The 16,283-nt window shown below is 42.9% G+C and overlaps 1 protein-coding gene across 1 annotated transcript in view; it reads left to right on the forward strand.

The window, feature by feature from the left end:
- The window catches only part of plekhh3 (pleckstrin homology, MyTH4 and FERM domain containing H3), a 47,523-nt gene extending 31,492 nt beyond the window's left edge, over nt 1-16,031 (forward strand). Inside the window, exons 5-13 of the mRNA XM_072442980.1 lie at nt 378-535; nt 4,389-4,512; nt 4,630-4,927; nt 7,644-7,851; nt 9,345-9,472; nt 10,590-10,710; nt 11,073-11,546; nt 11,666-11,857; nt 13,300-16,031. Of these exons, the coding sequence (XP_072299081.1) occupies nt 378-535; nt 4,389-4,512; nt 4,630-4,927; nt 7,644-7,851; nt 9,345-9,472; nt 10,590-10,710; nt 11,073-11,546; nt 11,666-11,857; nt 13,300-13,449 (1,853 nt within the window). The 3' untranslated portion in view covers nt 13,450-16,031. The remainder of the gene's footprint in view (nt 1-377; nt 536-4,388; nt 4,513-4,629; nt 4,928-7,643; nt 7,852-9,344; nt 9,473-10,589; nt 10,711-11,072; nt 11,547-11,665; nt 11,858-13,299) is intronic.
- Nucleotides 16,032-16,283: the final 252 nt, after the last annotated feature.

Raw genomic sequence — 16,283 nt, forward strand, 5'->3', positions numbered from 1 at the left:
TTTTAAAATAATATTTTTAAATTGAGACGAGTACAATTATTACGGTATGTTATTTTATTATTGTATTATTGTGTGTGGTACTGCAACATCATGAATCACTAGGATCTTATCTTAATCTGTGGATTTTTATTATAATGTATGTATAGTCCATTTAAGAATAATTGCATCAGCAGCAGAAATATTGATATTGCTATGGGAACCGAAAAAGTAGATATTATAAAAGTAGATATTTCAAATGAAAATACACTATGGATAAACAATCTTTTCAAACAATCTGTGTGGCATCGTCACATTGTAAAATCTGAAAACACCTGATTTGTCCTGCACTTATGAACGATGGTGATGCACAACGCCAAAACCCGTGTGTTTCTTCGCAGGATACTGGAGCATAACGGTGTACGGACGAAAACACAGCTACAGACTCTACACCAAACACTTCAACGAGGCCGTGCACTGGGCCTGTGCCATTCAGAAGATCATCGACACCAAAGCGCCAGTGGAAACTCCGACCCAGCTCCTCATCCGAGATATTGAGGTATTCCACACACTAAACGTCTATTCTTACTGATGAACCGGTATGTTGGTTATAGGGATGTCAGGATCACTCAGGTTAATCGATAATTGTGATTATTTAGGTCACATTTTAATCGGAAGAACTAAAAAAATTATAATTGTGACTATTTTAAGCAAAATTAAGTGGTTTTGTTTCGAGCTATAGTATAGCTATATAGCTATAGTTACAAAAGTTACATCTAAATATAAAGTACTTTTTTATCTGTCTATTATTGTCACGTTTACTTTATTTTGTCAATTCATATTACCGAATATGAATATTATCAAACTTGACAAGTGGTAATGTGTTGGACGAGATTTCACACAGTCTCAGCAATAATTGTGAAGAATTGTGAAGATGAAGATGTTTTTTCTCACAGTAATCGTAACATTAAAATGATTGACATCGCGGCATCTAAATTGGAAGATGTTTTATTGTCAGGAGGATGGTTTGCTCGTACAAAAACTCGCTGCTGGAGAATAGCAGACATTATTTGGACCCTGTGGTCAGAAAGTCTTCAAAACGTCAAGACAAGCCTTACCTGAAATCTGGAAACTTTTCAAGAAATGTTAGTAATGTTATTGATTAAAAAAAGGCACATATCTAGACTTGCGTTAAAAACTCAATTGTAAAACACATTACTGTCCCGGTGCCCTGTTACTATGGAAACCACCGGGCAGCAGAGTCCAAAGTTTCCTCTGGATTTTCTATGAGTCACTTCGGCTTACAGCCCTGGCAGGACTTCTGATAAATGTTGAAATGTGATAATAAATTCAAAACAAAGGATTTTTTTTATAACCACATGTATGATATCCGCGAGGGTTGCCTTTGATTTGTTGCCATTACAACAAAAATGAGTTATAATTCGTCATAAAACGGTAAAACAGATTTATTTAATTTTTTTCATCATGTATTTCCCAGCTGTAAGTGAGCGCAATGATTTTTGGGATTCACAGATGTACTTTATGTATCTTTTCTGATGGAGATGTTCCACTGTATGGCTTTAAATGTACCGTATTTTCCGGACTATAAGTCGCACCAGCCAAAAAATGCATAATAGAGGAAGAAAATAAACATATATAAGTGGCACTGGAATATGAAATACGGTTGCAGGTGTGAAAATAACAAATAATATCACATAGAAGTCGCTCCAGAGTATAAGTATCTAAGTATAAATATAAGTATAAATCGCACCCCGGCCAAAACTATGAAAAAAGGTGCAACTTATAGTCCGGAAAATACAGTATCCATCTCCGTGGATACAAGCAGATTACTCTAGGCCATGTGGTAATATAAGGACACGTAACAGAATAAATGCAAGTCGATAAAGCGATGGCCGTGGAGACAACGAAGTGGCAGACGCTCCACCAGAAAAGTTACAGTGTGCCCCTTTAAAACAGCCCTAAATCATTTGGGTTGTAGTGTACGCGCACGGCTATTTAGGAACAGTTGGGATGCCGCTCACGTGTACAAGGCTGTTTTTAGGGGACAGTTGTATTTTTAGACGACGAGTTACTGGAGAACAGAGCGTGCAGGAATCTCATTGAGACAGACGGATGACCCACTCGCAACGCTCTGCCCCAGGGGTGAAGAGAGGGAGGGAGGGAGAGAGGGAGAGAGGGGGTGGTGGGGTGGTAGCTTGATAGTTTTTAGCAGTCGAGATTAGGATGGGCTTGGCATGAAACCGTAAAGGACAGATAAACGCTCCTTTGCGCGGCCTCCTGTCCCAGTAATCTCCCAAAGAAAGTCTCTAATCTGGAAGAAAGTGGATAATCTGCTGCTGTCTGGCCCTGTCGGCTCAGATGTGTGGGCCAAGTTTATGTCTTGGGTAACAAAAATATACTTTGTTTGAAAAAGAAAAAGGGAAAAAGGCACTCCACAGGTTTTTGTTCACCCTCGTAATGGAGTAAGGCTGTGTAGAAGTTATGTGAGAAATACCTTATCAAATGAAAATGTATTAATAAAGGTTTTGTCTTATTAGTTCAGAGCAATACGGGATGGCGTCATTGTCTGCTGAAAACAAAATCGAATCAGTTTATTTTGAAGACCCGGGACTCGACTTGATCTTAGAGCCCTGTGACTTTAGGCGACTTCTTTTCCAAAAATATATGCGTGTCAAAAACTAGCCTTTTCCTTACAGTTGATCGATTTACTTGTTGTACATTGTTTAATTCTCCAGGAACACACTGGAAGATGAGAATTAACCAACATCATTTAAATAGCAAAAAATAAGAGCTATTTAGTCATTTGGTACAACGACTTTGACTAGATACACTTGAAATATATGTGAAAGCTTACATAAAAGTAAGCCGTTTGCATGTACAGCCAGTTATAGTACTTTATGTGTACTTTCAGTTTGCAAATTGGTTCAGTTTTGCATTATGTTTACTACGTTTGAATTGAAAAGTGTCACTGTTGTTGGTGAGCGGTCCCTTAAACCCTGTAGAATTTAGTGCTTGAAGTGCGCTCTCTGTTGATCTTTAGCACTCCTTCTGCTCCTGCTTCCTTCACCTCTCGACACAGACACACTTTCACAAATAGGTGAGGTATTTTTCCCCCTAAGTATGCGATTGGATCTGCCACTGCAACAAAATCAAAGGGACGGGAACAGTGGAGCCATTGTGTGACTGCCACAGGCTCCTTATCTGAAAGCGCGGATTCAAGACATAACCAGAGATAAAACGGGGAAGCAGACTGTAGTTCTAGTTTTGCCCCATAGCCACAAGTCTCAAATAATATAGAGCAGTGTTTACATTCTTAATATATACTACTACAATCGAAGTATATATATAATTACATGAAAAGAAAATAGTTGAAAAGCTATTATTGGAATGGTTATAATACAGTCACAAGGGCTATAATAATCATGAACCATTATATCATAAGTAACAAAAACCATCTTAATGTGTATAAAACCTGCTAACCCTGTTATTAAGACAAACATGTTTGGGAATGCATGTCTTTCTCCGTTCACAATTTATCCTTCGCTCAAATGTCAATGTCGCTGTATTACAAAAAAGTTACGCACAATCATCGTCGGTAGCTTTAAAACATATTTGAGGTTCGATATCCGGCTGACTCGGCAGGGAGCGATGTACTGCCTCTAATGTTACCACTGATTCTCTTAAGCGCAGCATATGTCGAAAAAGATCTGAAGCCCACACGCTTGCCGCCCTGTGAGAACCAGATGAAGACGCGCGGAAACAGTAGACCGCTCACAGTCTCAACTCCTTTTTCTTTTTGAATATCATCTGTGCCGTTGGACACATGGGGCACAGAGGATCCCCATTCCCACAGTTCAAACAGACGGGCCTGTTGCCAGTCTGCACCAACAGATCAGAAGAATGTGTCGACTCTGTCCCAGTAAAAAGAGAGAGGGGGGGGGGCAGCAGCGTGGCCTTTAGCCGACTGAGGGCGGCAGGTTTGGGGGTTAGCTGAGGCTGGACAGAGCCAAAGCAGTGGCAATGTTACTAATGAGCAACAGGTGCTGGAGCCGTATAGTGTGGACACCATCTGTACGACTGGGGGGCATCTTTTCACATAGGTCCTGACAGACACAGACACACAGTAAACTCTTTGACACCAGTGGGTAAATTATAATGTGTCAATCATGCGAGTTGCTGGGTCATCGCTTGACCTTTCTGTGGCTGTGAAAGATGCCAGAACTCAGTCTTGACTTGGGCCACCGTGACCTCTGTCACCTCAGTGCTTATTCACGCGCACTAAATCACTCGCACAACTACCTTCGACTCGTATTGAAGGCATAAGGACAATTGTATATATCAATCTGTCCGCTGAGGTCATTGTCATATGTTTTCTGTGTCTTGTGTTTTAGGAAAATAAGTTCAACCCTGAGGTTGTGGAGCACATCTTCCAGCACAATCCCATTCTGAAGTACACACAGGGCCCCCTGTACGCTCCTCTGCTGCCCTTCCCCTACGGCAGCCCCGAGCACAGATGTGAGTAACAACACATTCCTCATGCGCCGTTGTATCAGATTTCTGTGTAAAATGATAACACCGATACCTGTAATCATTGCGGCCTGATTAAATGTTTCACGATCTGCTTGTACACAGACCACAGTGGAAAAGGCTACGGCTCCGTGCGAGAGGAGGCTGTCAAACTGTTCAACTGCCTGCAGCAGCTGGAGTCTGCGCGGGAGCCTATTCCCATCATCCAGGGCGTCCTGCAGACCTGCATGGATCTCCGGCCACTCCGCGATGAGGTCTACTGCCAGCTGGTCAAACAGACGAGCCACACCCCCGCCCCGTACACCGCCGCCCACCTCCGCTACTGGCAGCTCCTCACTTGCATGAGCTGCACCTTTCTGCCCGGGCCCGTCGTGCTCAAGTACCTGCGATTCCACCTCAAAAGGTAATGTCAGCTGTCTGATTATGATTTATTGAAGAAATGAATTCATGGTTGTAAGCTGGTGCAAAAGTACGCACGAATTCGGCAGTATGTGCAATATAAGGAGGAAGATTGGGGCGCGTTAGCATCACACATCAGTCATAACATCAACTCACGTTTGACACCCACAAGAATTTTTCAACCAAAAATTCATTACAAACTCGCAAACCTTTCAGCATTCATTTAAACCGATCTATTGGAATTGTTTTAGTTTTTAAACATTTGCCCATTTCTGTGCGAACACTTTGGCACAGAAAGTAGTCTTGTGATCGTCTGTTTTGTGGCTTTCCAAAAAGTGATTGACAGCTATTTCGACCTATCGTTGTGCGCCGTGTTGATGTGCGAAAGAGCCCCGACTGCCTGTCTGTTAAAGGAGTGACAAGTTTGAAATAATAATGACAGCGCAAACTCATAATGGCCTTTCCAGGTGCTGGCAATCGTGCAAGTCTAAATAAAACTGAACGGCGCCGTGCACAGCGGCTAAAGCGGCAGCGGCGTGCAGCTACAGAGACATCTCTGGGTCTAGACGGCGGACCCAACGCAGGCGCCAGCGAAACTCGCCCGTTTTAGATATAGCAGTGCGATTTGCTTTCACATTGTTAGCACGTTCCCTTCAGACACATCAAATATTCCTGGCCTGGATTTGCGAGTTTGAATTAGCCTCCCGTCTAGCGCGCTAATCTAAAGATGTTCGCGCCGCAGCTGATCTTTTGCCGCGGGTATTCTGTCCGTCACCGCCGCGCCCAGTCGGCACCGGGAATCGGCCGGTCGAGCAGTGGCATGCGAGCGCGCCGTGGAAATGCCACGAAACGCGCCGCTTTGTGTGTTTGGATACATATTGCTGTTGCTCTCACGCAGCCCCTAACTCTGGATCAGTGCAGCTGGGCAGACTGAGACTGGGCAGTGCTCCCAGAGAGTTTAGCTCCTCTCTCTCTTTCTCTCTCTCTCTCTCTCTGATTCTTTCCCCTCCTTTATCCGTCACTCTCTCGTTCTCTCTCCCTCTCGCAGTCCTCCTTCTCACTCCCCAGCCCTCTCTCCATCTCTTTACCTCGACTTCACTCTTTCCTACTCCCATCCTTTCCTTTTTCTCACTCTCATCATTCTTTCGCTCTCTCTATATTCAGCTCTTTCTCTCGTTTGTTCTTCTCTCTCATTCTCTGATTATTTTCCCTCCTTAATCTAGCGCTTTCTTTCTCTCCGTCTTTTACCAACCTTCTCTTTTCTGCCACTCTCCTTGCTTTCTCTTCACCTCTTTCTCCCTCACCCCTTTCCCCATTCTCATTATTTCTCTCTTGCTTTTCTACCTTGTTCTCTTTACTCTCGCCCTATCACCCCTTCCCCTCTCTTTGTCACTCACTCTCTTCCATTCTCACCTCTCTGTTTCTCTGTCTGTTTCTCTCTCACTCGTTCCACTTTCTGTTCTACTCCCCCCTTTCTCTCTGTTTCTCTCTTTCTCTCTGTTTCTCTCTTTCCCGCTTACTGTCCTTTCCCTCACTTCCTCTCTCTCTCTCTTGCCCTCTCTCTCTCCCTCCCGAAATGCCCAGAGAAACCCCCAGGGAATGTCTGCTGTCAGAGCCAATAGGCCAGAAGGAAGGAAGCAGAGAAGAGAGCAGAGGAGGTGGAGGAACGAGGGGCACTGGCTGGATCAGTCCAAGTCAGTGGAACATTCCTAATTATATTTCAGCAGGACAAATCCCACCCTGTGGCTCTGTAGTTATGAGAGACATTGGGGGGAATGAGAGGACTTTTCTGCGTCCGTCCCACCTCTGTGTTCTTTGGGAGGACGGCCATTTGGTAATAGTTTCCTTCCTATTTTTTTCTGTGTTTCCTCAAGACTAAAAACACAAGGTTGTATTTCACACCTTTCACGGCCTATGCTTGATGTAGCTGTCTGCGAGCCTTTCAAGTACCTTTTTTTAGCAAACATGCACACACCTTGCGCCCCTGGATTCTCAGCTGGGAGGAAGTGGCGGGTCGCTACGGTTTACGACAACGGAAACAACTTTTCCTGTTTAGCACACTACCCAATGTCAAACATGTTTTTTAGCCATTTTCCTTTACTTTGAAGGGATGAAGGATCATGGGCCTTTCAAGTTTTTAAGTGCCAAAGTGAGAACATTAGTCATTCTTTGCCTCGTTGACTTTCAAGCTGCGCGCCAAAGAAAATAAAAAGCCCAGCTGAAGTCAAAAATGACGCAAAAGTCCTAATTGAAGCATGAGAATTTGAAAATTAACAAAACAAGCATGTGTTTGTCTTTTGGGGATGTGAATGTGAGCTGGAAAAATGAACAGAAAGGAGCACTGTGACGTTGAGGGTGGAGGGTCCGCCACCTGCTTGTCTACATTGAGAAGTTATCGTTTTGAATGTTCCAAACTATGACTGCGCCTTACGATTATTTTAATAGTTGACTAGTTCACTACATTTAGATTTGTTAAATAATGTTTTTGTCACAATCATTCCGATACATTTTTGCAGCCCTGTTCCAAAATATCTTATCTACAGTATGTTGATATCGGTCAGATCTATGGAGAGTCTACACTGCTCAAAGTAATAATTATTTTTGAGCAATACAAGTTCCTGTAACGGAGTAAATGAGATCGCTAGGTACCAGAAAATGGACATAGTGCGTAGTGTAAACAGACACCACTCACGCCCGTTCTCTCACGCCACGTTCCACAGGGTCCAAAGCCAAAGTCCCGAGTCGGAGATGGACAACTACGCGTCTTTCATCAGCGAGGCCCTGGAGAAGACCAAGTGCCGCGAGTGCGTGCCGTCGTGGGAGGAGATCCAGATGTTGATGAACAGGCAGGAGATGCTGTGCACGGTGCATTACCCGGGGCCCGGCTCCTGCCAGTTCTACGTCAGTTCACACACCACAGCTAATGAGGTGAGGGGGCAGAGTTTGTTCTATTTGTTTAAACTTCTCGTGGACGGTTCCCATGACGTTTTACTGAGACCTGTGGTTCTCAAACTGTGGTATGGGTACACAGGATCCTCGTAAGGGGTTTGATTTTGTAGATAATGTGTTTGTGTTTGTTTGGGTTAGTCCTTGTTTAGAAATACTTAAGATTGTCAAAATGAATGTAATAAAAAATACTAAAACTAGTATCAAAATTAGATAAATATTTGTACTTTTTGCTGTATTAGAGTTAGTAAACAACCATAGAGAGGGTAGTATTATTTAATGCAGAATATTACATTTGACATTATTTTATTTGTATAGTTTTATCCAACTTGAATCCACTGTATAATTTTAGTGTTTGTTTTGTAACTATACTACTTACTACTACTTATACTACTAGGCCAAATTTAGGCCTGGTTTAGTTCTGTCAGGGGCCTGGTTTAGATCTGGAGATACTTGGAGGGCCAAATATTTTCTTAGCTGGTAGTTGGTGGGAAAAGATTGAGTCACTGATACTGATGAAATATACAGGTGTTTCTTGTCATGGCAGTTGTGTACAAAGTAAAATACAAAAAATAAATAACGAAAGATAGAGTAATATATCAATATATTTACATTGTGTTGCCCTCAGTGGTGGAAAGGAACAAAGTACAAAAGTAAAAGTACTGTACTTATATCTGTACTTTACTGCCATACATTTTACTGTGGATACTCCTGTACTTTCCTCTACATTTTTGACTGAAAAGTAAAAAGTACTTTCTGTATGTTTTGATGGGTTATTTTTAGTATGTTACAAAAGACATCCTGCCTTAATGTTGAGAGTTCACGTCTGGGCTTTGAAAAGTGTTTTTTTTTTTTTTTATATATAAATTTATTTGACATTGAATTCTTTATCAAGATCACATTTCAGTCAATTATACCGATAAAAAATGTGCGCAAAATCATTTACTTCTTTTACTCTGGAAGTTGTTGTTTTTTTACATGTACTTAAACTAAAGTACATGTCTTTATGCTTTACATTTTTGCTCATATGTCTGTACTTTTACCTAAATAACAAAATGTAGCCCACCCAGAAACTATGGATGACCTGACATTAACAACTGCATTGACTTTGACATACATTCAAACCAATAAAGTGGAAAGACTAATACGCTACAACAGTTACACACAGCTCAGGTTTGTCTGGAAAGGACATTAGCAAAAAATAGCCCCATTGTAATAGCCTGCATTACTCACCAACCATACTATGCAATGTAACTCTGAGTAACTATGAGTAGCTCACTAAAGAGGCTGACTCTTCACAGTCGGACACAACTTTGTCTGTTAGTACCACTTTCAGATTAATTAGGGCAATACGTTTTTACTTGATGACATTCTGTGCGTTGTTTTTTTTTTTTTTTTGCGTATTTGAAATATTACTCATTTCTTACGGTAATACAGTACGTTTGTCTTCACATTTCCCGTCTTCTCGTACACAGGTGGTGCGAAGGATGCAGGAGAAGCTCAATCTGCAGGACAGTAAAAACACATTTGCACTGTACGAGCAAAACAGTCTGTGGGAGCAGCCTGTGTCCGGGAGTGCCCTCGTCGCAGACATCCTGACCAGGTACGACAAACCCAAACGCTGCTGACCTTGAACTTGTAAAAAAAAAACAAAAAAACACATCGACAAGGCCAGGAAACTGTAAACGCAGCAGACACACAGGCGCATTATCAAGGGGGTTCAAGTGTGCCAGGAATTCAAGTTATTTGTCGCTTGTTTGAAGAATGTGCTACAGCTGGATTATATATTATTAACTGTAGTTTGTGCGTCAAGAATTGCAGGACAAAACATCATCAGAAAGTATTTGCTGGCTTTTGAAGTTCCACCAGAATTGAACTCGAATGGGTATAAATCCAGACTAAAAAAAACTACAGACAACAAAAGATTGACAGCAAATGTGGGGAAATGTCATTAAATGCATGCAGGAAATATAGTGTCCTCTGAAAGCAATAAATATCCAGTCTCCATGGAGTCGTCTTATATAAGTGCTACTAACCCTGTAGTTTATACCTTTCAAAACATGCTCTGAAGTACATGGGAAATTTGTGTAATGTGAAATGAATCTGTCAGAAAAATTACAATTACATCCATCCATTTTCTACCGCTTGTTCCCTTTCGGGGTCGCGGGTGACTGGAGCCTATCCCAGTGACTTCGGGCCTTAGGCGGGGTACATCCTGGACAGTGGCCAACTCGTCACAGGGCCAACAATTACATATTTTGCCAAAAGGACTAAGGCATAAAACCACTTCAAAATCAAGACTACTTGAGACTTTTAAGTTCTACTATGCCATGTACAGTTCAGCAGCAGCCACACACCTCCGTTCGAGAGCCACTGTGCTTAAACTATGTGTGCTCGATAACCAGTGTCCTTGTCCGCTCTTGTGGTTAAACATAACACTTTGCTGGGAACAGTAGTCTTTCAGGAGCTGTCAGGGAAAGCGTGGTTATCCAAGGTAAAGCTGATGTCATTTAGTTGCACAAGGCACAATCGTGATGATAAGAGACCTGAGGGGAATCAAAGAGAACACTGTTGTTTGGGAAGGCGTAGGTGTCTGTGTCCTTAGAGCCTTAGAAGTGACGAGGTAAACATGGAACAAAGTGTTACCAAAGAATATTGCACTTTATGACAGAGCCATTTGAGAGTGGTGTTTGTTAATCTTTAATTCTCTTTTCAAACAGTTTTTCTGCGAAAGAGGCCGAATCCAAATCCCAATGGAAGCTGTGTTTCAAGCTCTACTGTCTACTAGATGCAGACGGCATATCTGTGGACAGCATTGAGTATTTCTTCTTGTTTGAGCAGGTAATGAATCCAACACAACCATCCTAGATTCTTTTTTGATTGGGTCCGCTTCAGTACTGATGCAGGGATGTAATTTATGGTTCTGCTGGCTTGTATTTCATTGGATTGTGTCTATACTTAGAAATTATAACTGGCTGCTATCACAATAAAAGTATGTGAGAACTGGCAGTGCTGTTCACAGGCCAAAGGCAGCCAGCACCAACAGGCCGACTTCTAGGACATTGTTCCTCTGGGTCTACATAAAATGTTAACATTAAATGTAAATAAAGCAGGGCGGGTCATAATGGATTGATGGCACTGTTGGGATACCTACTAACATATGTCTTTCATATTTCTCCCTGGTGTTGGAATATGTGCTCCAGTGCCATGAGATGGTGGTGCGCGGCCAGCTGCCCACATGTGAAGAGGACCTGCAGACTTTGGCTGCTCTGAGGCTCCAGTCACTCATGGGAGACTTCAGCACTCACGCCCCCTGCCCCCCTTTAGATGAGCTGTTCCCTGGGCCCATGCTTGAGGCCAGAGTGCTCATGTCTCTCACTGCCCCACCAGGACTTCCTCCTTGCACAGTGCCCACTCAGGGCTGCCCCGGGACAGGTTTCCCTTCGGGCCTCCTCTCAGGAACTCTCTGGACAGCGGTGCACAAGCAGAAGGTGGAGCAGGACTTGCGTCTGCGAAATTGCCTCAAAGAGGAGGCCACTGTTGTAATGGCATCCATCTTGGAGCGCTGGAAGGGTTTGACTGGCTACAGCCGCTTGGACAGTATGGCCTCTTACCTCACTATAGCACGCCAGTGGTCAGGCTTTGGATGCACTCTCTATGAAGTGGACTTTTATATTGTGAGTAACTTGGGTATATTTTTTGTTTTTACTGCAGGCTGTCATTCCTCTTCTCAATAATAATTGCATTGTATGGAATGTCCACTTGGGGTGAATAAACTTTTTACTTCTCCGTCCAGAGTTCGACCGGGAACTTTTCCCAAAAGTTGTGGCTGGGTGTAGCTGCTACATCGGTGTCTTTGTACCGTCAGGGTGAGGCTGAGGCGCTGGAGTCCTTTCCCTACGGCCAGATCTGCTCCTATGGTGTATCCGACAGCAATACATTCAAGATCACAGCGGGAGACCGAGACCTGCTGTTTGAAACAACCAAGGTACTTAAAGACATAGTGCTCAGGAGGAAACGTCTCTGTATATTAGTGGTTTCTTCTTGAGTATTTTCTGCCCTAAAGTGAAACTTCATCCTATGTAAACAGCTCTTATCACAGTGCTATGTTGTGCACAGGAAGTTAAAGGAACACTGTTGGCTCATGATGCCCTCCTCCCGCCAGCTCCGACCCACTTTAAAAACACTCATTAATTTGGCCTAAAAAGAGAGCACACACAACCTGGCCCTTGACCGCTGACCATCACTAACCACCAGAACTCGTACTTCCTGCCGTTAAATGGTTACGGGGGGTGCCTTTAATGGCGGTGTTTAAATTAAAATATTAGCCCAAACATTTCTCAGAAGCATGGATCTACTTTTCAAAACAGAGATTTTTTTTTCTTTTTTCACAGAGAACAAATCTAGCCTTTCACTGCTTAGATTTGACTGCATCTTCCCACAGTGAACAGAAATCCCTCTGTGATCTCTCTTGGGGCACAAAAGTGGCTTTTATTTATTTATTGCAAGCTCAGGCGCTTCAGAGGAGGGCTGGGAGAGTCTAGTGCTTCTAAGATTTTTAGTCCTCATCGTCATCTGGCACGAATATGCAAGGTTTTATTATCTGTGGAAAAATGTTTTTGGCGGGAATATACTTTAGGATGCTGTCTTAGATCTTAGATTTTATGTTCAGAATAAGTGAATGAGGCGAGACATGAACATGCATTGTGGTACCAAATAAGTAACAGATGAGCAGTTGAATGAAAATAGTAAACTTCTCAAAAAACTAGAAGTGCTAATGAGTGACGCCACAAAAAAGGAACCTTAAGCAACTTCTCAAATCTGAGAGAGCATAAAAGGAAAGGCTATTATACAAACATTGTACGTTTGTGTCAAGGGATGTCACAATTACAGTCACAAACCAAACTAAATAAGTTTGATATATCCCAATTCCTCAAGTGTGTGACCAAATTGATTAAATTAAACTTTCTGACTGATAAAGTAAAGTTAAAATTCCACAAACAAACCGTCAAAAACACTTCCTATAAAAACAAACGTAAATGTAGTGCAGAACTATTAGAAAATACTCGTTCTGCTTCATGGTTCTCATTATAATCACGAGTATCAAGTAACAGAACAATCCTGACATCACTGTGCACATATGGTGATCATTTATTGTCTCACTCACACTGAAAAATGAAAAAAAAAAACATGTAGGAATGGAACAGACAGGTTTTCAATTGCAGTTATAGGAACCTTTTCTGACATTTAATCTGTACGTTTGGCATGTTTATGGAGAGTGTACGGTCCTGCCAAAGGAACATCGCGCTCAGTTCTTTCTCACAGCTGGATGACTTCACCCCCCTCCGCCCTTCGACACTCCGCCTGCCACCCATCTGACCCTTGTCCTTTCTCTCCTTCTCTCTCTCTCTTTCTTTCTCTGTGTTCCAGCTGACCGAGATCATGCAGCTGATGAACGCGTATTTCAGCGCCACCCGTCGACAGCGAGGCAAAGTGGACGAGGCGGACATCACGCGGGACCATCACTTGACCCCGATGCCAGCGTCTGCCCTCCTGGAGCTGCCTTCACATCCAGTCTGAGACCCTCTACTATACCATATCCTCCCCCCCCATCCCCCCGCGCCGCCCTCCCCATTTCTCCTTCAACCTCGTCCCTCGTCCCACCTACACACGTGGTCCTCTCAGGCCCCACCTTCTCCACCAGCGCTCCTCCACCGGGAGAAGCACGGCAGCCAAAACAAAGAGAGGGCTGTTTTCACTCCCCATCCGTGAAAATAAACCCTCGGCCCGAGCGTCGGAGCTGAAGGAGCGATAGAGACTTGAAGGGGGGGAGGGGGCGAGTCGAAGCGAGTGGTTCTGTTTGGGGGGGGGAGCCACAGAAACCAATGTGTTCGGTGATGAGGTGTCACACGCATAGCACCCCCCCAGCTCCACCCTGTCACGCACACACCTTATCCCGTCGACAATGTGAGATGTACTGTAGCAGCATTTACAACGAATGGCACCAAGAACTGTGGTATTGACTTTGTGAGTTGTTCTGCAACTTTTTACAAGTACGATTTTGAGTTTAATGAGGGTTTGACCATGACTAATTCTGGACATAATAAACCAAGGCTAAACCAGGACTCAACTAGATGTTTGAGATACAGTATACGCAACATTTATCGTGTTGTTTTGGAGATATATACAGAATTAGATATATATTAGTTGTCTCTTCTTAAATCTATTCAAAGTTACCTCAAAAGGACAGAAACAGCTTTTGTAATCTTCCAAACAAAGGTGCGAAGGGATATTTCTGCCTTATTGTGGTTAATTTTATGGTCCATTTACATTTGGTGCGCGAACCTCAAACAAGACGTTTACAAAAAACATTTTCCAAAACAGTATTGAAATATTCATTTTTGTTAATATCACCCACACCATGACTATAACGGCTAAATATGGACAAACCAGAACTAAATTAGGACTGAACCAGGACTAAACTGTGCCTGAGCAAGAACTGATTGGTCCAAAGCTCCAAACAAAGTAGAACTAACTAAATGAGTACTTGAATGCAGGTCGAAGGTTCCTAGTTCTTACCACCAGATAATCTCTGCCTACCACCAGTGATATCACAGTTTGAGAACCACTGCCTCGAAAACTCTACATTTTATTCCACTCTTGTAAGTAGGTGTGCCATATTGCTCCAGCCTTTTTTCCTAGAAGGCTCCGAGACTTCACCAACACATGGATACACACTCACCCACTCCATCTCTCTCCCTCTCTCGCCGGGCGCCCCTCTCAACGTTCACTGGAGAGCACGAGTTTTCATAAGGTCCCGGGCAGAGGCTTGCATTACCTGGAACTGTTGACGCAGTATAAGCCATGTGATCCCAGAACTGGAAACAGATGTTGAACTTTGTAGCAGAAGTCACTTCGGCGGGCCATGGAGACTCTCGGGAAAATCAGCTGTGCGTGTGTGTAATTTTAATCACGAGATCTACTTCCTGTCCGAGGATGGAGTAGATGAAATGTTTCACCAGAAAACCAAAGGACTGTGGAGCCGCTCCTACACGCTGTCGATCACACCAAAAAAATGCTCTGATTTTGTCCTCTGTCGTGCTGCTCGTCATAGTTTAACACTTGACTTGTTTTGTGTCAGCTGCAGCTCTGCTAGAAAAATAACTGGTGCTTTTAATTTTGGTTACTTTTAACTGTATATAATTTGTAGATTATAAATGAGCCTTTAAAAGATAACGACATATTGCTTTGCTTTCCCCTCGTGGCTACGATTGCCCTTTTGTTTTATTTATACATGTTTTTTACTGTCACTACGTCTTAATTGCGTGTAAATGTGTTTCCCCGTTTTGTTGAACTGGTCTGAGCCGTGAATGCAATTGGCTCTGTTCAGTTGTAGAAATCCTTTGTAGCTCTCTTTGTGTTCACTGTTCCTCTTTTCTAAAGCCAAAGTCCCAGGTTTGAAACGGACCAAAGATTTTTAATAAGCTTTTACGACAGCAGGTTACCTAAATATGTTGTAATTCTACGACAGTAAATGTGGTTGCACTTTACTTTACAGCACACTAATAGCATGGCCATAGATAACAAAGGGTGGATGCATTTTGTAGCTTCCTTACTAATACTAGTCATGCTACTTTGTCATTTACCATCTTCATACTGGGTTCGGATCACCATTAGAGAATGTAGAAATACAGATGCATCCAATTTCCATTAGTACACGCTTAGTTACCACATATTGTACCGTACTGTTTCTACTCTATGGTTGTGCTATTACTGTTCTGTTAAATGAAGTGCTACTGTAAATTTAATAGCAATTCTACAATACTGTCAGCCAGAAAAATCATGCTTTTCTAATACTTTGTAGCCTGAAATGTTATACTTGATCTTGTCACCATGAAAGGCCTTGACACAGTCGGCCTTATGCCTGTGAGCACACAGGGCCCTTGCTTTTTCTACTGCAGCTGCAGGCAGCTCCAACCATGTGTTTGTAAAGAAGAAACTGTGGAAGTCGCTTTGTATTAGGCTCGTTTGTATGCTGCATGGTACCTTTCTATGTTAATGAGTGTATAGTTCATTGCACTATTTGTTTTTTAACTAACTTGGAAGTGCAATAAAAACTATAAATACTGTACGTAATTAATAAAAGCCTCCATTTGAACACATTTGTGGTCCCAAAAAGACACTCCCTGATTTCCTCTGTTTAGTTTTAGAGGTTTCTTGTGCTTTCACTGGTCAGGGGTTGACCATTGTTACAACCCAGGCACATTTGACAGAAACTTGACATTTGGCGCCAGCTGAGGCCTACCTCCCATGTCGCTGTTCTGGTTGACAACAATAGCAGGTCGAGTAAGCGTTGCTAAGTGCCTCTCGCGTTCCCCAGTGGCAATGAGCCTTAACTCGGTACAATGACTGGC

This window comes from Eucyclogobius newberryi, unplaced genomic scaffold (genome assembly GCF_026437365.1).
Source record: "Eucyclogobius newberryi isolate DKJ021-1_F unplaced genomic scaffold, fEucNew1.0.hap1 SCAF_13, whole genome shotgun sequence".
Lineage (NCBI taxonomy): Eukaryota > Metazoa > Chordata > Actinopteri > Gobiiformes > Gobiidae > Eucyclogobius > Eucyclogobius newberryi.